The 22,972-nt window shown below is 40.8% G+C and overlaps 1 protein-coding gene and 1 pseudogene across 2 annotated transcripts in view; one reads left to right on the top strand and one right to left on the bottom strand.

Moving 5' to 3' along the window:
- Window positions 1-955, top strand: part of TRAF3IP2 (TRAF3 interacting protein 2) — a 44,000-nt gene extending 43,045 nt beyond the window's left edge. For both annotated transcript variants that reach the window (XM_004461220.5, XM_004461222.5), the window contains exon 9: window positions 411-955. In XM_004461220.5, coding sequence (XP_004461277.2) covers window positions 411-557 — 147 coding nt within the window. In that variant the 3' untranslated portion in view covers window positions 558-955. The remainder of the gene's footprint in view (window positions 1-410) is intronic.
- A 13,437-nt stretch (window positions 956-14,392) lies between these two features.
- LOC131280528 (U6 spliceosomal RNA) lies at window positions 14,393-14,480 on the bottom strand (annotated as a pseudogene).
- Between the last annotated feature and the right edge of the window lie 8,492 nt (window positions 14,481-22,972).

The following is a 22,972-nucleotide window of genomic DNA, read 5'->3' as shown; positions in this document are numbered from 1 at the left end:
TAACTGAGGTCTGGTGGCTTCTTCTACTGTGGGTCAGACCTGCAGCTGGAGTGAAATGATAATGAATTAGATTAAGCCCAGAGCCTCGGTGTATTTTTTCTAAAGCCACAGAGGAATTCACATCACTCTGTATGACCTCAGTCCTACCCCTTTTATGTGGGGGTGGTGAAAAGCACACTGAAATATAAAGGGCAGGTAGTCTAGGAGGCTGCTGGGAATGCTGTGCACATGTGGTTTCCATCATGAGCTCTGCAGCTTGCACCAGAAGCCAAGAGCATTTCATGTGCTAACCCTTCCCAAAGCAAAGCAGCACAACTCTCAGGGTAGTTTGGTAGGGAAAACTGGGCAGCTGAGCCTATGATCTGGAATCCAGGTTTTCTCTAATGCTCCTGTCATTCTCTCTCCTGAAGGAACATGTACCCACCTGGCTTCAGAACACTCACGTCTACAGCTGGCCCAAGAATAAAAAAAACATCCTGCTGCGGTTGCTGAGAGAGGAAGAGTACGTGGCTCCTCCCCGGGGGCCTCTGCCCACCCTGCAGGTGGTACCCTTGTGATCCCCAGCCCCCCATTCCAGGTCCCTGGGCCAGGCCAGGCTTGGGGCTCTGTTTTGACAAGCATTCTTCTGGCTATTTGTTTCTCAGTCCCTCCTTGAGAGGGGCTCTGACCTCAGAAAGCCTTATCCTGCAGAAGACTCCTCCTGAGACCTCTACAGACCCCTTAAACCCACTGCAGGAGCCGGTGCCTACCATGTTTCCACTACCAGGCTGGCGTGGCCATTCTGGGCCTTTCAGAGCTTAGCAAGCAGATAATGTAAGCAATGCCACAATGAATGTAGACCACCTCAAACAGGCTCCTGTCGCTTAAGGCTACTTTTATGAGTTAGCCAGATGCTTGTGTGTCCTCAGACCAAACTGATTCATGTACAAATAATAAAATATTTGCTTTTTTGTAAGACTGTGTTTCACTTATCTCAGAGGAGATAGATGTATATTAATTTACAATGATGTAGGCAGTTATTTCCAAGGATATCAACAAAGCTGCTTAAATATAAGATAAATGTTACAGACTACTCTATATTAAAGGATGAGAACAGATAATTAAGCAACCCCTTTTACCATAATCTTGAAAGCTTAATTCTCCTTTTCTTTTTAAAGAAACTTTAGAGTACATAAATGTTACATGAAAATATACACACCCCTCCCCCTCCTACATTTTCCCTCATTAACATCTTTCATTAGTGTGATATTAGTTAACAATTGATGAACACATATTGAAGCATTGTACTAACTAATAAACTATGTATTGAATATATTGAAGCTATCTATTTCAAACCAAGGACCGATAAACTACAGTCCTTGGTTTGAAAGCTTTATTCTTAACAAATTTTTGTACAGCACACAATCATGATTCTAAATAGCAGGATCATAGCTCTTTGGGTTTGAGTGTGTAAGTAAAAATATTTGTGTGTGTGTGCATGGATAAATATAAAGTGACAGGTGTGTATATTGTGATTACAATTATGGTTTGGGAGACTCTTGGTTCTACTACTTACTAGCTGTGTTACCTTAAGCAAGTCCTTCCACTCTTCTTAGAGTTGGAATATTTTTATAAAATGGCATGGATAAAAGTGTCTCTAACCACTCTAAAAGGTTTAAGGTCTAGGATACAAAACATAAATGTTCTTTTGAGGAATGGCTGAGTTTTCATTCCATAATTATACCTCCAGGGTATAGAACTACATTTTTTTAACAAGGACATTTTCTTCTTGTTTTAATTATATTTTTAATAACCCCCTCAGGTTAATAACTTGGATTAATCATATAGCCCTTACTCATCTAATCTCTAAAATAAAAATACCCCCCAGAACCCACAGATAAAATATGTATATAAAATATACATAAACTTTATAGCAAGGTAGGATGTTTAAATTATGGCTCAAGATGGTAGGTCAATATGAAGAGGTTTTAGGGATAAGAACTACCACTGCTTAATCTGTCTACCTCACCTGTTAAGGCTCAATTGTGCTATGAGATAGTTTAACCCTTATACATCACCAAAGACTTGTGAACTATAAATAAGAGACTTTGCTATTGAATTGCAAAGGACACTAGTTTAATTTACATTATAACCTCATGCCTGCTAGATTTGGTAAATGTCTTTATTTTAAAAAATAGGAAAAGAAAAGCTAGCACACCTTCAGTATTCATTTATAAGAATCTATGACAAGTACCTTTATCTCCATAGTATCTGAGACCTTGTAGAACTGCACTTTCTTGTTTGGTTAATTCAAAATGCCTAGAAAATTCCACAAACACAAATTTCAAGTCTTTTTTCTTTCTTTTTATTATTTTTTGGTCTAAAGTGACACCATCACTAAGGATTCTTCACACAGTTGTTAAAAAAAAAAAGACATCAGCAATTAATATTCTGAAATGGTGAAATGGTTCTGGATTGCAAAGGTTTAATAATGTGATGTTATTAACCCCTTTCTCCCTTCAGAGACCTGTGCTGAGCTCTCAAACACTTGTTCCTTCCCCTTTTCCTATCCCAGGTGAATGATGAGGGAAGGTCCCTGGAGTTCCACAAATAGTCATTAAAGTGTTACAGCTGGTGGCACTGGAAGCAAAAAAAGAGAAACAAAAACAAAAACCACCTGGCCAAGTGATAAAAGTTTGGTCACTGAAGTTCTATGAAATCTGATGATGAAGAACATCAAAGGAATTTTAATAACTATCTTAGAGCATGAGACTAAGATTAACACGTGGTTTATTTAGATGTTACCCTGGTTCCCACACATTCATTTGTAGATATATTGGATGTGGAAGCAGTATAGTACTGGCTTAGTGAAAATAACCAAACTCAAGGCTCTATTGAGCCCCAAACTGATTTGAGGGTTTGGGGTGTGCAGAATGCAAGGTTAGATTCTTGTCTAACATGTAGTGACTGATTTAAAGTGTACAGAGTACTTTTTAAATTTTAGTGACTGATGCAAAATACCTGCCTGTTTAGCTAATTTAATGACTATGTTAAATTACTACATAGCTGCAATCAAAGTATTGGACTATTTCTCAGCTCAGTGCTCAGTAAAAATTTTGTTGGTATCCTTTTCTTTTTTCCTTATTAAATAAATCAGTTATTTAAAGATTTTCTTCTCAGAGTCATCTCAGTGAGGGGTATAAGCTCTCCATTTTGAACATTCCAGACCTTATTTGATGAGGTTTTGCCAAGAGCATTTTTCTTAACCCTAGTCATTCATCAGCCACCTCATCCACTTTGCCAAACACCCCATTGTCACTATCACCTTTGCCAAATGCATTGCAAAGTCCTATGATCGTTGGGAAATGATCCAGAATGAGTCTCTCAAAACACAGATCTTTCTCTTTCTTCAAAACAAACCAAAAGGAATCATTAAGATGCACCTCCCTGTGGCAATTGAAAAGAGGAAGATACTTAGATTGCGGGAAAATGCCACAAAGAAGAAATGACTGTCATCCTGCAAAATTATGCACCAGTTTCCAAGATAAATAGCTCTTTGTGAGCCCACCAACCAACCAACAAAACAAAAAGAAAGCACCAAAAATCTATTTAATTCTCAGACCATTTATTTCTGCCACAGAATTTTCAGTGTGGAAGGGACTGAAGAAACCATGTACCTCTACAGCCTTATTTTATTAACGGAGGAAAATAGCGCCCAGAGCAACCATGGCACACGGAAGTTCACACTAGGGCTTGAACCCAGGGGTCCTGGTTTCCAGTCTGCAGACATTTATTTGGTGAGCCTAGAAAGCTGTCTGCTTTTTGGCGGTAGATTTGTGCAACAAGTGACTCAGTATCTCCCTGAGGTAAACTGTGCCTCAGGAACACAGGAGGCCTGAGGGAAGCTGCACCCCTGTCCTCTGGTGGCTGCAGGATTAAACGATCATGTTGCAACTTGTTCTGTGGGAAGTTCTTTGGGGAATTAATTATTGCTGTGATTATACATACAGGGACTTTTTTTTGAAGTGGTCTGGCATGTTTATTTTATACTGGTATTATTTTAAACCGAGGCACAATTTTAAATGCCCTGACACCTTCCTGAAGCTTATAGACAAAACCTGCTTAGTCCGATCCATTTCTTTTAGTTTTATCTAGCTAATCTCCAAAATAACAACAATGAAAAAGGTTTTTATGTTCAAATACCGTGATGTTCATCTTCCCCTCACACTTCGAGTCTACAAGAGTGGTGCTTGTTGCAATAATATATAGCTGTTTAGAGCATCAGCCTCACCTTTCAGATGGAGAAATGAGACACATCTGGGTCATGCCAAGTCTCCTTTGGGGTAGGGGGCTGCAGGAAGAGTACCCTTTTTCTTGGGGCACATCAATAGCGCAAAGGAGCCTAGCTCCATCCATACAGCTGGCATTCTGGGAGGCTTTGTTCCCAGGCAGGATAGCATGTGCCTAACGTCATACTGACTGGTCCTATTTTCTATTGGATAAAGCTTTCAGATAAAAGTCATAGGATCTTGGTTGGAGGTGGGTGGCTATGGCAGACTCATGTGCAGCCAACTCACCCACGTGCGCCACAGACTCACTCTGTGACTGAGCATTTGCTCCCCAAATTTTAGCCTCAAGCCAAACAGGTGGAAACCGTAAGGGGAACACTCCTGGTAGTTTAGATCCCTAACTTCTCAAGGAGTGTACGAGTGTGGGTGTAGGTCCCACTTACCAGGTGTTTAGGAAATGATAGAGAGCCTTTGTAAAGAGTGGAAGTCTTGGACCAAAGTGAACCTGGGCAAAGGGGAACATATTCTGGGCCTATGAGCTTTCTTCTAAAAACTAGTTGTCTGGAAGGAGCAAGTGCACCCCTCAAATCTCTCGGGACTTATAAACTAAAACGTTACGTGTCCCTTGCCTGACCTCCCTGTGCTGCGAAGGCGCCGATGGCAGACAGCAGCTGGGGAAAGAAGGAAGCAGGAGGGAGAGAGCCGGAGAGAGGAACTCTTGCCTGACGGATCCCATTAGGCTTAGTGTGCAAAGCAAGTTGCGATGAAGTAGCTGCTCTGGTATGCGGCCAAAACTGCCGTCCTATTTTTAGCCTCCCCCACGAGCTTCTGAGCCCCGCGCTGTTCGCCTGGGCACCTGGATCGGCAGCAAAACATGGAACTGAGCCACTCGTTTGTAAAACTGGAAGGAAGGAGGCCATTGATGCAGGGCTTGTTTATGGCTGACTGGGAAGAGGGACCTGGAATGTTAATGAGGATGGCTCTCTCAAGCGAGACTTCATGGTTAGCGAGGAGTTCAAAGAAGGCTGACTCGATCCTGTGCCCAGCAAATGTGAACCATCGAAGGAGGGAGGGAAAAATCAATTATGCTGTCGTAGGCTCCCAAACCATTGTGTTAGAAAAGGTAGGACAAGCACCAGAGCTCTAAAGGAAACAAAGCTGCATGGCCTTGAAGTATAACGAGTTTGCCATGGCAACTGATGGAAATGAGCCTCCCGGGCACCGAGCAGGTGTGTTATCTTAGAGAATAAACATACTTCTCTCACTCCCTGGTTTTTATAATAAAACCTGTGTTTGGATGACTTGCCCCTCCTCTTGTTACCAGGAGAAGTTGGCTGTAGCTCAATCAGCCCCAGGCTGTAGTGAGGGAAATGTAATCAGTGTTATCAAAAGCGTTGCTTCTGAAAAGGCTGGCACTCGGCTTGGCTGCCAGCCTCGCGCTGAGAGGCAGCTGGGCTGCAGGTACCTGCCTGGCCTTTGCCACCTTCCAGGCGAGGCCCTCGCCAGACTCATGCATTCATGGAGGCAGAACCGTGTGGCCCCCCTCTCACGCTGGCGGTCAAAAGCTGCATTCTTCCAAGGGGAGAAGAAAAGAAATGTGCTTAGGTGAGACTAGGACCTGATTTTCAGCATCAGCTGGGATATGAGCCAAGTGTTCCTTGAGTTCAGGGGTTAACCGGTTCTATCTTAAAATCTGTTGTTAGCTACAAACTTCAGTTACTCAGAAACTAGAAGAGAGCTGCTGCTTCCCTGAACTGTAAGTCCTTCTTAGGTGGGTTTTGAGGTGGCAGATTCTCATGTCCAAAATGCCCACAAAATGCTGGAGATTTTATAAAATCCTCCCAGGTTAAAAAAGAAAAATAAAAGTTTACTTTTATTGTGACGAGGCCAAAAATAATGATAAAGTGGAGGAGTCCTATTTTCATGTTCTCATTTTGTGATTTAAAGAAAACTTCCAGGAAGCAGGTGGGGCTCCAGCAGTTGGGCACCTCCCTCCCACATGGGAGGTCCTGGATTCAGTTCCTGGGGCCTCCTAAAAAAAAAAAAAAAAGATGACGAGCAGACACAGCACACAACAAGCAGACACAGAGAGCAGACAGTGAGCACAAACAATGAGGTAGGGGGAGAGCTAAAAAAAATTTTAAAAACACAAAACTTTCCACTCTAACTTCAAATTGATTTTCAAAATGAGCTCCTGGAACAGACCATTTCTAAACTAGGTTTGTCATAAAACAACAGAACAGAGTAGGGCTTATAAGACCAGGGTCAGCCAGCTGAATGCAAAACTGTCACGTAGCAGTTTAGGATCAGCAGTCTTCAAGCTCCTCTCCTGTATCTGTCTGTGTTCCTTCTTTCCTCTCTCAAGTACCCAACAAGATGCTCACACCTACCACCTCTGCCCATCCTGTTGAGCCCTGCCCTCCCAGACAATGCCCTGGCTACCCATTCACACATCACCTTAACTGTGACCTAATACAGAAAGAATGCCTGTGATGAACTAATTCAAGCCACAGTGTCAGTGGTGGAAAGGATTTCACATGCTAACCCTCCCAGGCAAAACAGTCATCACAAAGTTTAGGCAGTAAACCTAGGACAACCATCAGACTCTCACTCAGATCGCACTTACTCTTACTTTATATACAGTTCTAACAAGTGTACCTATCTGTTTTCCCAGCCCTCAGTCAGTCAGAAGCTGCAAATTTGGGACAACAGGAAAAAGGGTTAGGGACTGACATAATGATGGAAATGACAGCTGACATTTTGACAGGGTGGTTTTTTCATGAAAATATTTTGAGGCAGACTGAAAAATGAACCGTTAAACATATAGCTTTTTAACAATTGCAAAGTAATATTTGTAAAAGCAGCCTTTTATGTGATTTCCACTCAGCATATCAAAATATCCACCTTCAGTGGTCCAGATTCATATACGAGCAGAATAAACACATCTTAGGGAAGCGGTTGTGGCTCAACTGATAGAGCAACTGCCTACTATATGGAGGGTCCAAGGTTCTATACCCAGGGCCTCCTGACCCATGTGGTGAGCTGGCCCATGCGCAGTGCTGCCGTACACAATGAGTGCTGTGTCACAGAGGGGTGTCCCTTGCGCAGGGGTGTCCCCCGTGCAGGGGTGCCCCACGCGCAAGGAGTGTACCCTGCAAGGAGAGCCACCCCACGAGAAAAAAGTGCAGCCTGCCCGGGTGTGGCACCATACACACACACAGCTGACGCAGCAAGATGACACAACAAAAAAGCGACAGTTTCCCAGTGCCGCATAATAAGAATGCAAGTGGACACAGAAGAACACATAGTGAATGGACACAGAGAGCAGACAACTGGGGGGAAAGAGGAGAGAGAGAAGTAAAAAAAAATAAAAAATAAAACACATCTTAAAAGCTCCTATAACATAATTCCTACAGCAAACACCTGGTGTTAAAAATAGCGCCCCTAATCACCTAGAAAAGGTTAAATCATGTTTCCTCTGCTCTAAGAAGGCAGTTGCACATGTATCTCATTTACAGGTTTCCCTAATGTGCAGCCATTCCTGGATGATGCCCCTCCCTGCCCCAAGGACCCCAAGATAGGGCTCACAAGGCCAGAGAGGGTCGAGACTTTGGTCCTCCAGGCACCAAAGTTGAGACGTGAGGAAGTATTGGGACACTTGCATTGTAGCTAATAGGCGGCCACCTATTTCCCCTCTGACTAAGGCTGACACGTGGGTGCCACAGGAGAATCTGTGAGGTGACCTTAAAGAGGTTGTTCCAAAGCAGGGTGCACAGGGCCTTTCCACATTCAGGGTTTGAAAATTCAAGATTCTAAACTGGGTGCTTGGGTACCAGCATGTAGCTATTTGAAGAGACTCACAAAGCACAAGCCCCGGCACCCCACTGAGCGCCAGTGATCTGGTTCCACCGTGCTCCCACTCCTAATGAAACTCATTCAGCCTAATCCCAGAAAGTTTACAGGGTGGGAGTTAGGCAGCACTTAGAGCAGCCAACAGATAGCAACTTCTTAGATGCCTACTATGTGCAAGGCACTCTGCTTGGCACAGAGATGAGTGGCACACAGCCTCTTGCCCTCCAATTATTTAAAAGCTAGTTGGGGAGATATGACATAAACATGTGAAAAGATTATTAACCACCCAAGGCAGCCTGTGGTAAATGCTAAGGCAGGGTCAGATGCTCCCTTTTCCCTGACCCCCTCTATGATGCATTACTGAGCTCACCATATCTATGCAGTTTCAAGATCTGTTCTTCCAAGTAGCAGGTGACCCGAGATTTTCCCTCATAAGCCAGAGACTTGTTCACTCCTCCCATCATCTAGTCAAAGTTCCTATAAATCATCATGAAAATGAGATGAGGAGAGAGAAAGTAAGAAATGGGAAAGGTACATCAAAGCACTGCGGAATGTGCACATTAAACAGTTAATGACAATGCAGCCCACAGGGCATATGTTGTGCCTCCTAGGGAGCAGCCTAGATGGGTGCCTTAAGAAGGACCAGATAGAATGCTGCCCAGAGTGGGAAGGCGAGGATGTGCTTTTCACGCTGCGACCTTCACATCTGGGGAGGCAAAAGTACAGCCAGTGCTGGCATCAGCTGGGCAAGAGCAAATGCATTTCTGCTCTCTGCTGACCAGGATGTGGGAAATGTTTAACGTTGAGCCTCTCAGCTGAACATACAAATAACCAAGCAAGAAAGCAGAAGAGGTAATTTGCTGGAATGGACAAAGAAACTCTTTCCAAGAATGGACATTGGTATTGTCCGAGTTCCCCAAACAAGATCTGTGGCAGGAAACACTGACCCAACTGAGTGTGATGTGTTTTTAACATGTTTTACCCTCGCATAGTGTGTGTAGGTTTGTAATCAGGCAAACTGGCATTCGTACCCCAGTTTACTTACAAATTGTATGACCTTAAACAATTTACCTCTCAAAGTCTCACTCATAGACAACAGAATGACTTGCAGGGAGGTTGTTGGGATAAGGGAGGATGGAACACGGAAAACTTCTAGAATGGTGGCTGGCATGTAGTAAATAGTAAATGTTCCTTTCTTTCTTGACCTTTGCTTCTTGTTTTCTATCCCATAATTAATGATTATTTATGGGGACTTTAAATGTTATTTCCAAAAAGTCAAAGAGCAAGTCCTAAAAAAGCAAAACAAACAAAAACAAAAACCTGTAATAAATGAAGATTTAGGGGAGTCCAAGATATGAGCTTTTGAGCTTAAAATTTCCATCTAGTTTTTCAGAAGAGCTAATCAACATAGTTTATTTTCTTAATAAGGCCTGGGCACAGGCCACAGCAGACTCACAGAACAATCACAGCATCAGGAAACTGTATTTTTTCCTTTCCCATCTTGCTAAGGAGCAAGGTACCCAGCGGCACTGGTAGAATTAAAGATGTGACATCAGTTATTGCCAAGGATGTTTGCCTTTAAAAGAGGCTTGGTTTGGTGATCCACAGTGTGGCCTCAAAATTCGCATACTAGATTTGAAAAATAATTTTGAAAGGCAGTATTTTGTTCATATCATACCTATTATTAGGGAAATTAGAATTCAAGCTGGAAAAACCACTTTATACTTCTTTGACTCTGCTTTTTCCAGGAAATGAGGTGTCTATGTTTTCACAGCCCACTCTGAATTATCTGACCAGCCAGGAAAAGAGGGGAGGGTTGGTTAAGCAAACACTGAAGTTGAAAGAAAGTTACCATGTTAGTTAGCGTTCCTCTAATCTCTTTGATTTTTTTATAAAGGAAAAAAGTTATCTTGAAATACCTACCCATGTTGACTTAAATAATTTTCCTTACATTGTTCCTCGAATATGTACAAATATATAATTAAGTCTATATGATTTATGCTTACAACTTTTTTTTAAGATTTATTTATTTATTTAATTTCCCCCCCTCCCCTGGTTGTCTGTTCTTGGTGTCTATTTGCTGCGTCTTGTTTCTTTGTCCGCTTCTGTTGTCGTCAGCGGCACGGGAAGTGTGGGCAGCGCCATCCCTGGGCAGGCTGCTCTTTCTTTTCACGCTGGGCGGCTTTCCTCACGGGCGCACTCCTTGCGCGTGGGGCTCCCCCACGCGGGGGACACCCTTGCGTGGCACGGCACTCCTTGCGCGCATCAGCACTGCGCATGGCCAGCTCCACACGGGTCAAGGAGGCCCGGGGCTTGAACCGCGGACCTCCCATATGGTAGACGGACGCCCTAACCACTGGGCCAAGGTCCGTTTCCCTGCTTACAACTAATTAAAAACTACAAGAACAAATCTATAGATTAAATTAAAATAAAACCACCAGAAAAATTCAAATAAAAAACATTAATAGAGAGTCAAAGTAGATAACAATTCACTGAAACTAAATAGCCAATGTTGAGTTTAATAGCACCAAGATGCTTTTGTGCATTTTGTTTCAATTATTAAATTAAATATTTTGAGCATGATGGATAGTCATTGGTCTCAGCCATGATTATTATTGTAATTTTCCTCCCATCAGGTTACTCATTTGAAACTATTAGCTGATTATTTTGATTGTCCCAATCAATTTTAAAATAGTGCCCTCCATAAAATATAATGTTGACAAATACTTTTTTAAGTTTTCATAAAAACTTCATAAAGAATGTTTACAAATTGTTATGTCATATGGACACAGAATCCAACTGGTACAATTGCTAATAATCTAAATAATGTGATTGTTTTGTCTAATTCCTAAATTCAGCCTATACTAGGCAATAACTCGATTTTCTCACCAGTTTTCTCTATTTGGATTACTATAAAGCTTCTCTTAATTAGGGTGCCACGACTCATTTGACCTTTGCTTGGTATGAATACATCATTTATGATTTAAGTCTACCCTACTCTGTTTTCATTAGCCCATGACAAAGTAGCATGCTCATTTTTATGATAGAAAATAAAAATTTATTAATTAGGGAACTAAACTCAACTGTATCTTATCCTTGAAGATTATTATAATTAATAAGATAATACAATATTACCAAACAGAGAACAAGATTTTTTGTGATTTGATGCCTGGTCATCACAACCTAAGACTACCAACACATTGAAAATTAAATATTGCCACACTAAGCGACCAGGTGTTGCCAATCCAAATATAAAGCACCGCACTAAAATATGTGGTTATAAAATGTTAATCCCAGGTGAGCCAGATAAGCTTATGCTTTGTTATATAATTTTTAAAAAATTATCATTGGAATGAAAACACATTATTATTGATGAACCATCAATAAAACATTCACAGACTCCTCTTGTTTGAGGAAAAACTGGTAGCTCCAGAACTTTGCATTCAACCCATGCTCTATTCTGCTGAAGAAGAAGTAAGAAAAGGCTGGGGAATAGGGAGTTCCAGTTGCCATTTCCTGGGTGGTGGTATTGGGGAGATTCATATTACAGGAATAGAGGGTGAGCAAAAAGAGGGGGCACAGTCTTCAGAGGAGCAACACAGTGTTGTCTTATTGTATTTATTAAGTTTCTTAGTCAGCCTATTTCCAGGGAAACTTGAGGTAACACATCACTCTACGAGCATCCATTGAGAATAGACCCCAAGCTGCGATAGCTGGGTTTCTGGGTAGATCATCTGAGGGTCACAGGGGAATGGAGGAGTGGGGTGAAGATGGGGTGGGTGGCCCAGTCATAAATTCCTACTTATGCTTCTAATTAAGAAACTCATCTCTCTGATATTATGAAGGAAAAAAAAATTTTTTTTGAAAACCATTTATAAAGCACTACAAAAAAAAAATTGTTTTTTATTCTAAATCTTATTTTACAAGAGATTTCATTCCAAGCACAAAATTTTGAATTGGTTGAACAAAAGCAGTTTACCTAAAGGGATTATATGTTGTAGTTATTATCATTCAAGCTGTTAATGTTAATATAATTTGCTTTTTTTTCCTCTTGAAGTTTTTTTAATCTTTTTTTAAACTTTATTTTTACAGAAGTTTGAAATTACAGAAAAGTTACATAAAAAATAGAGGATTCCTATATACCTTCCCCTCCCCTCTCACATTTTTGTCTATTAATAACATCTTACATGAGTGCACTACTTTTGTTATGATAGATGAACAAATATTGAAGGATTGCTAATAACCATGGTCTATAGTTTACATTATGGTTTTCACTTTCAGTATACAATTTTACAGGTTTAGACAAAATATATAATGGACTGTATCCATCATTGCAATATCATGCAGAACAATTCCATGCCCTGAAAATGCCCTATGCTCCATCTATTCTTCCCTCCTCCTCCCCTCAGAATCTCTGGTAACCACTACCTTTATTCCAGTGTTATAAGGTCTTCCGTTACTACAATAATAATAAGTCTACTTTGGTCCATTGTTGCATTCCCCCTTATGCTTGTTCATTCCTCAATCTTGAGGATTTGTGGATGGTGATGCCTGCTCTGCTTCAGATTGAGAGGGGGCTTAGATCTTATGGGACAGAAGGAAGGAACTTTTTTGCTTGCAGTTGTAGGTATTCTTTGATTTTTGGTATGCAGCTTGTCCATCATCATCATTTTGTTGCCCTGGGTGAGTCTGATGAACTGGAGCGCAGGTGTTGGCTGCAACTCTGCTGAGATCCAGGGTTCAACCAGCACGTGAACAGACTGAAGATTTAAGCTTCTGGGACATATATTTAACAGGTATGTGTCAACTATAGATTCAAATAAAAGGGGTAGAAGAATCACGTGTCGGGAAATTATGAATATAAGTCTGTTACATTGGGAAAATAGGTTATCATATATTCTAGGGTAAGGCCCACTAATGGAGTGGTTTGTGGGGTCCCTTCAGTGATTCCTTCCAGTCTCCCACAGGGTTTAACCAGACAGAAGCTCTTGAGCCTGTTTGTAAAGAAAGAAGCAGACAAGTGCCGATGGCCAATTTCATGGCTTTGTGTGCCTTGCCTATAGTGTCCAGATGCTTCTAGAGAGCACTCCTCAGGAGCACCCCTGTTTGAAGGCTTTGTTTACTGTGGCAGTAAGTCCATCTGCCTGAGACAGGCATAAGCATAACCTCTGGAATAACCTCCTGACTCACTCTGAAATCTCTTAGCCATAAAAACTCTTTTGCACTTAATGTTTCTCCCATTTGGTCAAGGTCTTTTTCCAAATACATCACTATTTGGTGCTTGGTAGTAATCCCTAGGTGGCAGAATAGCTGATGCTCAGTGGTTGAGTGCCTGCTTTGCAAATATGAGGTCCCAGGCTAATTCTCGGGACCTCCTTTTAAAAAAAAATCCCTCAGTGCCAGGGAGGCTCATCCCTGGAAGTCATGTTCCACCTGGGGCTAGGGAGGGGGAGGTAGTGAGTTTATGTGTTGAGTTTGGCTTAGAGAGAAGCCATATTTGAGTAACAAGGAGGTTTTTTAGGAGATAACTCTTTAGGCAATAGAGAGTATTAAGCTAAATTTCAATTTTACAAGAATAAGGTTCATAAGTACAAGCAGTAATATTGAGGACTTGGTGTCTTGGTCTGTTTTCTTTTTCTTTTTTTTTTTAATATATTTTTTATTTATTTTTAAAAGATACTTAGATTGCAGAAAATGTTACATAAAAAAATATAAGAGATTCTCATATGCCCCACTCCCCACACCTCCCACCCTTCCTCCCATTAGCAACTTCTTTCATTAGTGTGGTACATTCATTGCAATTGATGAACACATTTTGGAACATGGTTACTAATCTTGGATTATAGTTTACATTGTAGTTTACACTCTCTCCTACTCAATTCTATAGGTTATGGTTGTATATATAATGACCTGTATCTGTCATTGCAATGTCACTCAGGACAATTCCAAGTCCTGAAATTGCCCCCATATTACACCTCTTTGTCCTTCTCCCTGGCTTCAGCACCTCCAGTGGCCACTGTCTCCACATCAATGATACAATTTTTTCCATTGATAGAATCACAATAAGTCTATAGTAGAATATCAGTAAGTCTACTCTAGTCCATAGTTTATTCCCCAATCCTGAGGATTCTGGGATGGTGATGCCCACTCCACCTCTAATTGAGAGAGGGATTCAGTCCCATATGGCTGATGGATGGGCCTCTCTTGCTTGCAGTTGTAGACTCTCAGTTCTTGGTCGGTCTGTTTTCTTTTATTAGGCACTGGCTACATACAAAAATTTGGAACACTTCACAAATTTGCACGCCATCCTTGCACAGAGGCCATGCTAATCTTCTCTGAATTGTTCCAATTTTTTTTCATTTCTCTCCCCTTCCCCCCCTCCTCCAGTTGTCTACTCTCTCTGTCCATTCACTGTGTGTTCTTCTGTGTCCACTTGCATTCTTGTCAGCGGCACCCGGAATCTGTGTCTCTTTTTGTTGTGTCATCTTGCCATGCCAGCTCTCCGTGTGTGCGGCGCCATTCCTGGGCAGGCTGCACTTTTATCGTGCTGGGCAGCTCTCCTTACCAGTCACACTCCTTGCGCGTGGGGCTCCCCTACACAGGGGACACCCCTGTGTAGCACAGCACTCCTTGCGCACATCAGCACTGCACATGGGCCAGTTCATCACATGGGTCAGGAGGCCTGGCTTTGAACCCTGGGCTTCCCATGTGGTAGGCAGATGCCCTATCCATTGGGCCAGATCCGCTTCCCTCCAATTTTAAATATATGTGCTGCCAAAGCAAGCACTGATTTTATAAATTAACTTGGATCATAAGTCCTAAGAGAAACCAGATATTAGGCTGGTGTAGAAACAGGAGTCCCTTAGCTGGTACATGAATCAAGCCAACTGCCCAGCTCCACATCACCACTTGACTGTGCAACTTTACTAATTTGTGGGGGAGGTTTTCTGCTACAATTATATGACCAAATATGAGCGTTCTCAAAAACCACACACAGTCGTTTCCATGTATATCTAAGGATACTAGAAGAAAACACTTTAAAGTCATCCTTGTTTCCTCTTTCTTTTATACCCAACTCATCTACCTTATCTACATGCAGAATCTATTATCCCCCTCTTACCTCACCTGAGTTACTAGAAGAGCCTCTTAAACATTCCCTGCTTCAAACCTTAACACCCTGGCATATGTTCCACACAGCAGCCACAAAGATCCTTTTAAAAACCTGTCAGATCATGTCCCTACACAAAAACCTATGATGTTGGCCATTACAATAAGGCCCTACCTTGTGTCCTACAACTCTGTTATCTCTCTGACCTGCTTCCCCAGCTTGCCCCTTGCTCACTGCCCTCTATCCACCTTGGCTTCCTTGCTGTTCCTCAAACATGCCAGGTACACTCTGCCCTTGTTCCCCTGTCAGAAGTCTCTTGTGGCCCCATGCAAATGGCCCTCTTTCTCTCCCTTAGGATATCTATTCTTCGTTGTCACTTTATCAGAGAGATCTTCCTGACTACCCTATGTCAAATAGAAATCCCCTATCCGGATACCCTCTCCTTTAACTTGCTTTTTCTTTCATTGTAATCATCATCTGGAATAGTTCTGTCCCCAAGTGAGTCTGATTTTCCAGAATACATGATATGGTCCCACTTCCTCACTTTCTGAAGTTGTGTGTGTGGCTGTGTGACTTGCTTTGGCCAGTGAATTGTGAGTAGATGTGCTCCGTGTCACTTTCAGGTGGAAACTTTAAGAGCCACTGTGCAATTTGCCATTCTATTCTCTCTTTCCCACAGAGACTAGCCATACTCTGGATAGTGGTTTCCTGGGCAACTTGGGTCTCAGAGTGAAGCTGACATAGAGCAGAGCCCCCGGCCAACTTGTAATGAGCATGCAGTGTAAATAAATTATAAGTTTTGTTTTAAGCCACTGAGATATTGGGTTGTTTGTTGCCATCCTTATTGACATACTCTCTGACATATTACACATTTACTTATTGTCTTCCCATCCCCTACCCCCTTAGATATAATCCTTAGATCCAAGATACTGTCATATCTCCAGTGCCTGGCACGTGATAGGTATTCAATAAATAGCTGCTGACTGAACAAATGATAAAGTGATTGCACCAAGTGAAATAGGAGGCTTTAACAATGGCAGGTGAATCTAATCACAGACTCATCTACGAAAACATTCATTCTACGTGATCTGAATGTGAACAAAGTGGTTCCTGATTCAAGATCAAAAGTGTGGCTGCTTATCTCACCAGACACAGGTTGAAAGCACAAATGCCTCTGGGTACATAACATATCCAGTCATGAAAGCACATAAAGTCACTAAAGTTACAGCACAAACGGAGATCTGGCATACTGCCGAGGGGACTCAGTGACAACCATAAGTATAAAGCGTTAGCAGTGTTTGTGTCAAAGCTGAATGCTGATGTGGCTTCCTTTCCCTGTGTGGCCATTAGCATTTGCAATGAACTGAGCTTCAGAGGCCTGGGATTCTATCTGTCGTTATCATAAATTGGTGTGTGAACCCCTCTAAGGACTTTTGCAAAAGCTTTGTATGCTTTTGTGAGCTGCTTTCTTTTCACATACTTCCTCCTGGTATGCCTGAATTTGGATGGGGATAATGCATTTCCTGTATCATGTGGCACAGTACAAGGAAACTCATTGTATCCCCACAGAGGAAGAGTACATCTGTAAGTAGTTTTTAAGAGTGTTCTGAAGGATCTTGTTAGGGTGACTTATTCTCTCAGTTCCATTTGGTTGATGAAGTGGATCACGTGACAGATGTGCATAATGAACAGCTTCAGCTGCTGCCAGTGGGAAGTGCAACCTATAAAATGCAAAATCTCATGGATCATTGAGGGCAGAGCAAGCTGATCACATAAGAGAGAAGTCTGCCTCATTTTGAATTGTCATTTCTTACTGCCACATACAATGCACCAGTGTTACAAGGCTTTTGCTTTTACTTTCCCCCAAAGTAACTGCCTTTCCAGTTTGTTCTTATTTCAATCTGGAAAGACAGTTATTTCTGCATATAATTCCTTAAAGAGCAAAGATTATTAAGATGTGCAAGTAATCATCCATTAAATGCACTTGCAAGGAGTCTTTATATTTTATCATAAAAGAAGAAACATGTGTTTATATCAGAGAACAAGATTACTGTTTTTGTTGTTGTTTTTGGATTTTTTGTGTGTGCATGTGCCTCTTCCCCATCTCTTTTCCTCTCGTTTCTATGTTTCTTTTCTTTCTCTATTCAATTAGCTTATTTTTCTCTTTTTATACTCACTGGAAATTCCCTAATGACTACAATCATAAGGGATATAATTTGTCTCCCATTTTCCATGGACAGAACAATGATGCCTAAGCCAAAAAAACATCTATCCTAGGAGTGGTCCAACTTCCAGCTTTCACTGGATGCTTCTGGGTCACTAGGAATAGATGACTAGAGAGAGAAAAAATAATCATGTACTGTAGTCCTGTGTACGATCATAGGGGAAATTATGAGAAAGGCTGCAAGTCAATTCAATTCACTTCCACCATGGAGTTTCCATTATGTGTTTAGCACAATACTGGGCACTTGTGGGGGGAGGAGGCTGAAAAGGTAGACACATGGCCCTTGACATAAAAAGTCAATGAAACAAAATGATGGCATGTGATTGTGCATCCAAATGCTGTAACAGCTGCATGGATAATAAGGTTTTAGAAGGTCCCAGAAGGAAGAGCTTAGTGAAAACTTAAATAGTTAGGAAAGGCTTTGGGCAGAAGGCAGGAACTCAGTTCCTAATAGACAGGTAGTTGTTAGATGTTGTCAAAAGAGCAAAAGACTGTTAAGAGGTTAAGAGTGCATGGGATCTTGATGGAATTCAGCTGTTTGGGGCAACTTACTTCATAGCCCCTATCTGCCCAGTAATCACACATGTCAGCTGCACAAGTTACCTAAGGAATAGTTTTAAAAGTATTCATCAGATGTTAGTATAAGGAAATTAATCACAATGGCAAGTCCCAAGATGTCACAGCTGTAAGCTTTAAACTGATTATGAAGACAGCAGAATTATTTTTCTTGTGCACCAATGAGTATCATGGATTAAAAGTACTACAGAATTTAAGGAAAATACAAATATAATCTGGAAAATGAGAGCTCAATCTTCTAGTAAAAACAAAACAGCTTACAAGACTTCTTTGGAGACTTTAAAATATGTCCATTGTGCATATTTGTTTTTAGTAAGTTTAGTGACTTTGCCTTTTTGATAGAAAGCTGGCCTAGGGCATTCTAGAAAGCCTCCAAGCACCTCAGCTGCTTCCTTTGCACTCTGATGCTAGCCCACAGCCTCTGGGGGAAAGTCCGAGGTTCTCTGCTCTGGAGGAATGGTGAGGCCTGGCAGCACCTGTCAGTTCACACAGAGAGGAGTGACTCATTGTCAGAGTCAGTGGGAACGGGGTGGGCAGGGGAGAAGCAGCTCAAAGCCAAGAGTTTGACCCTTCCAGAAAAGTGTAGCATTCTCTAATTTATTCTTTAAAGAAATGATTCTCAATATGCTCAAGGAGATTAAGGAAAACACAGAGAAAGACCTAAGGGATATCAGGAAAACAATGAATGAACAGAATGAGAAACTAAACAAAGAGAAAGAAAATTTTAAATGGAACCGAACAGAAATACTGGAGTTGGAGACCACAATACTGAAATGAAAACTTCCTCGAGGGTTTCAATAGCAGGTTGCAGCTGGCAGAAGAAAGAATCATGGAACTTAAAGACAAGACAACTGAAGTGATTCTGGCTGAGGAGCAGAGGAGAAAAAAGAATTTTAAAAAGTGAACAAAGCCTAAGAGACCTGTGGGATATCATCAAGCATACCAATAGACTCATTAGGGGAGTCCTAGAAGGAGAACAAAGAGAGAAGGGAGCAGAAGGAGTAGTCAAAAGAAATAATGACCAAAAAAATTCCCAAACTTGGCAAAAGAAATGAATATGCATATGCAAGATACCCAACAAGCCCAAAACAGGATAAAAACAAAATGAACATGCCCAGACACTTAATAGCCAAACTGTCAAATGCTAAAAACAAGGACAGAGTCCTGAAAGTTGCAAGAGAAAAGCAACATGTAATACTAAGTGTTGATTTTTCATCAGAAATCATGAAAGCAAGAAATCAGTGGGACAAAACGTTTAAATTGCTGAAAGAATTATCAACCAAGAATTTTATATCCAGTGAAACTGTCTTTAAAAAATGAGGGGAAGATTAAGACATTCCCAGATGAAAGCTAAGGGAGTTTGTCACCATTAGACCTGCCCTATAAGCAATGCTAAAGGGAGTTCTTCAGACTGCAGGAAAGGACAATAGACAGAGGATCAAAGCTGCGTAAAGAAATAAAGAACTCTGGTAAGGGTAACTATATAGGTAATTATAAATGTCAAAAGACTAATGTATTTTTGGGCTGTAACTTGACATTTTACTTCTTATAGTTTCTAAGATGCTAATGCATAAAAGTAATAATCTACAGTTTGGGATATACAATGCATAAAGATACAATTTGTAACAAGTACAACAGAAAGGAGGGTAAATGAAGGAGTATTGGAACAATGTTTGTGAATACTATTGAAGTTAAGTTGGTATCAAATCAAACGTGATCATTATAGATTTAGGATATCACATTTTAGCCACATGGTAACCACAAAGAAAACATGAGAAAGGTATACAGAAAAAAATTAGAAAGGATTCAAAATGGTACAATACAAAAAAAATCAAATATGAAAGTAGGCATTAGTGGAAAAATTGAAGCACAAAAAAAGTATGAGACTTGCAAAGACCATGTAATAAAATGGCACAAGAAAGTCCTACATTATAAGTAGTTACTTTAATTGTAATAGATTAAACTGTCCAGTGAAAGGGCAGAGATTGGCAGATTAAGTAAGAAAGCCTGACCCAAATATATGCTTTTTACTAGAGACTTACATTAAATCCAAAGGCACAAATAGAAAGAAAGCAAAAGAATGGGAAAAAATATACCATGCAAATAGTAAACAAAAGAAAGCTGGGGTAGCAATAATATGATCAGATAAAATAGACTTTATTTTATTTTATTTTAAAGATTTATTTCTCTTCCCTCCCCCCCCCACCCCGGTTGTCTGTTCTCTGTGTCTATTTGCTGCATCTTCTTTGTCCACTTCTGTTGTCAGCAGCACAGGAATCTGCGTTTCTTTTTGCTGCGTCATCTTGTTGTGTCAGCTCTCTGTGTGTGCGCACCATTCCTGGGCAGGCTGCACTTTCTTTCATGCTGGGTGGCTCTCCTTACGGGGCGCACTCTTTGCGCGTGGGGCTCCCCTACGCGGGGGACGCCCCTGGATGGCACGGCACTCCTAGTGCGCATCAGCACTGCGCATGGGCCAGCCGCACATGGGTCAAGGAGGCCCGGGGTTTGAACCAAGGACCTCCTATATGGTAGACGGACACCCTAATCACTGGGCCAAGTCTGCCACCCTAAAATAGACTAATTCAAAAGCTGTTATAAGGAAAAAGGAAGATGACTACATGCTGATAAAGGTATCAATTCAACAAAAAGATGTAATTATAAATATATATGCACCTAATGGCAAAGCCTGCAAAATATATGAAGAAAATGACAGATTTGAAGAGAAAAATAGACAGTTCTATATTAAATGTAGGAGACTTCAATACACTGCTTTTATCAATCAATAGAACATCTAGACAGGAATAAGGAAATAGAAGACTTGTACAATACAATAAACCAACTAGACCTAACGGGTCTAATGGTCTAACATATATAGACCCTTCACCCTACAGCAACAGAATATATGTTCTTCTCTAGTACACATGGATCATTTTTCAGTATAGCACATATATTAGGTCACAAAACAAGTCTCAATAAATTAACAAATATGTAGAACTCAATGCATTCTTAAACAATCAATGGGTCAAAGAACGAATCACAAGGGAAATTAGGAAATATCTTGAGGCAAATGACAACAAAAATAAAACATACCAAAATTTTTATGGGAGTCAGGAAAGGCAGTGCTGAGAGGGAAATTTATACATCTAAATACTTACATTAAAAAAGAAAAAAAGATCTCAAATCTGGAAAAAGAAGAGCAAACTGAACCCAAAGCAAGCAGGCAGATGGGAATAACAAAGATTAGTGTTGAGATAAATGAAATAGAGCATAAAAAAATAATGGAAAGAATAGACAAAACAAAAAATTGATTCTTCAAAAGGACTGATAAAATTGACAGTCCTTTAGTAGACTAACAAAGAGAGAAGACACAAATAACTAAAATCAGAAATAAAAGGATATAGCTCAGTGGTTGAGTTCCTGCTTCCCATGAATGAAGTCCCAGATTGAATCCCCAGTAACTCTTAAAAAACAAAATGTTAAAAAAAAAAAAAAAAAAAATGAAAGGGGGGACATTATACTAACCCCACAGAAATAAAAAGGATTATAAGAGATTACTATGAACAACCGTATGCCAAAAAATTAGATAACCTAGATGAAACAAATTCCTAGAAACTACCTATACTGACTTAAGAAGAAATAGAAAATCTCATCAGACCAGCAAGTAAAGAGTTTGAATCAGTAACCAAAACGCTCCCAGCAAAGAAAAGCTCAGGAACAGATGGCTTCACAAATAAATTCTACCAAACAATCCAAAAAGAATTAATAACAAATCCTGCTCAAACTCTTCCAAAAAACTGAAGAGGAGGGAATACTCCCTAACTCAATCTATGAGGCCAACATTACCCTAATACCAAAGCCAGATAAAGATGCCACAAGAAAAGAAAATAACAGACCAATATCACTTATGAATATAGATGCAAAAATCCTCAACAATATACTGGCAAACAGAATCCAATAGCATGTTAAAAGAATTACACACCATGATCCAGTGGCATTTATTCCAGGTTTGCAAGAGTGGTTCAACATAAGAAAATAAATATGATGTAGCACATTAATAGAATGAAGAGGAAAAAAACACATATCTCAAATGGTACAGGAAAAGCATTTGACAAAATTCAGGACCCCTTCTTGATGAAAACACTTAGAAAATGAGGACTAGAAGGAAACTTCCTGAAAATGATAAAGGACATATATCAAAAACTGACTGCTAGCATCATACTCAATGGTGAAAGATTTCTTACATTGAAAGTTCAGCAACATGACAAGGGCATCCACTGTCACCACTGTTATTCAACATTGTATTAGAAGTTCTAGCCAGAGCAACTGAGCACAAAGAAAGATATGAAAGACATCCAAATTGGCAAGGATGAGGTAAGTGTTCCTCTATTTGCAATGACATGACCTATTTATAGAAAATGCTAAAAAATCTTCAACAAATATACCAGAGCTAATAAACAAATTCAGCAAAGTAGTGGGGTACAAGGTCAACATGCAAAAATCAGTAGTATTTCTATACACCAGTAATGAATGATCTGAAGAGGAACTTCAGAAAAGTATTCAATTTACTATAACAAGTAAAAGAATAAAATACATAGGAATAAATTTAACCATAGATGCAAAGGATTTATTTACATGGAAAACTATAAATCATTGCTGAAAGAAGTCAAAGAGGGAAGCGGACTTGGCCCAATGGATAGGGCGTCCGTCTACCACATGGGAGGTCCACGGTTCAAACCCTGGGCCTCCTTGACCCGTGTGGAGCTGGCCCGTGCGCAGTGCTGATGCACGCAGGGAGTGCCGTGCCACGCAGGGGTGCCCCCCACATAGGGGAGCCCCACATGCAAGGAGTACATCCCGTAAGGAGAGCTGCCCAATGTGAAAGAAAGTGCAGCCTGCCCAGGAATGGCGCCCCACACATGGAGAGCTGACACAAAAAGATGATGC

The sequence above is a fragment of the Dasypus novemcinctus genome, chromosome 11 (assembly GCF_030445035.2).
Source record: "Dasypus novemcinctus isolate mDasNov1 chromosome 11, mDasNov1.1.hap2, whole genome shotgun sequence".
In the NCBI taxonomy this organism is placed as follows: domain Eukaryota; kingdom Metazoa; phylum Chordata; class Mammalia; order Cingulata; family Dasypodidae; genus Dasypus; species Dasypus novemcinctus.
Note: the sequence above shows the minus strand (reverse complement) of the source record. Positions and strands in the feature narration are given on the sequence as shown.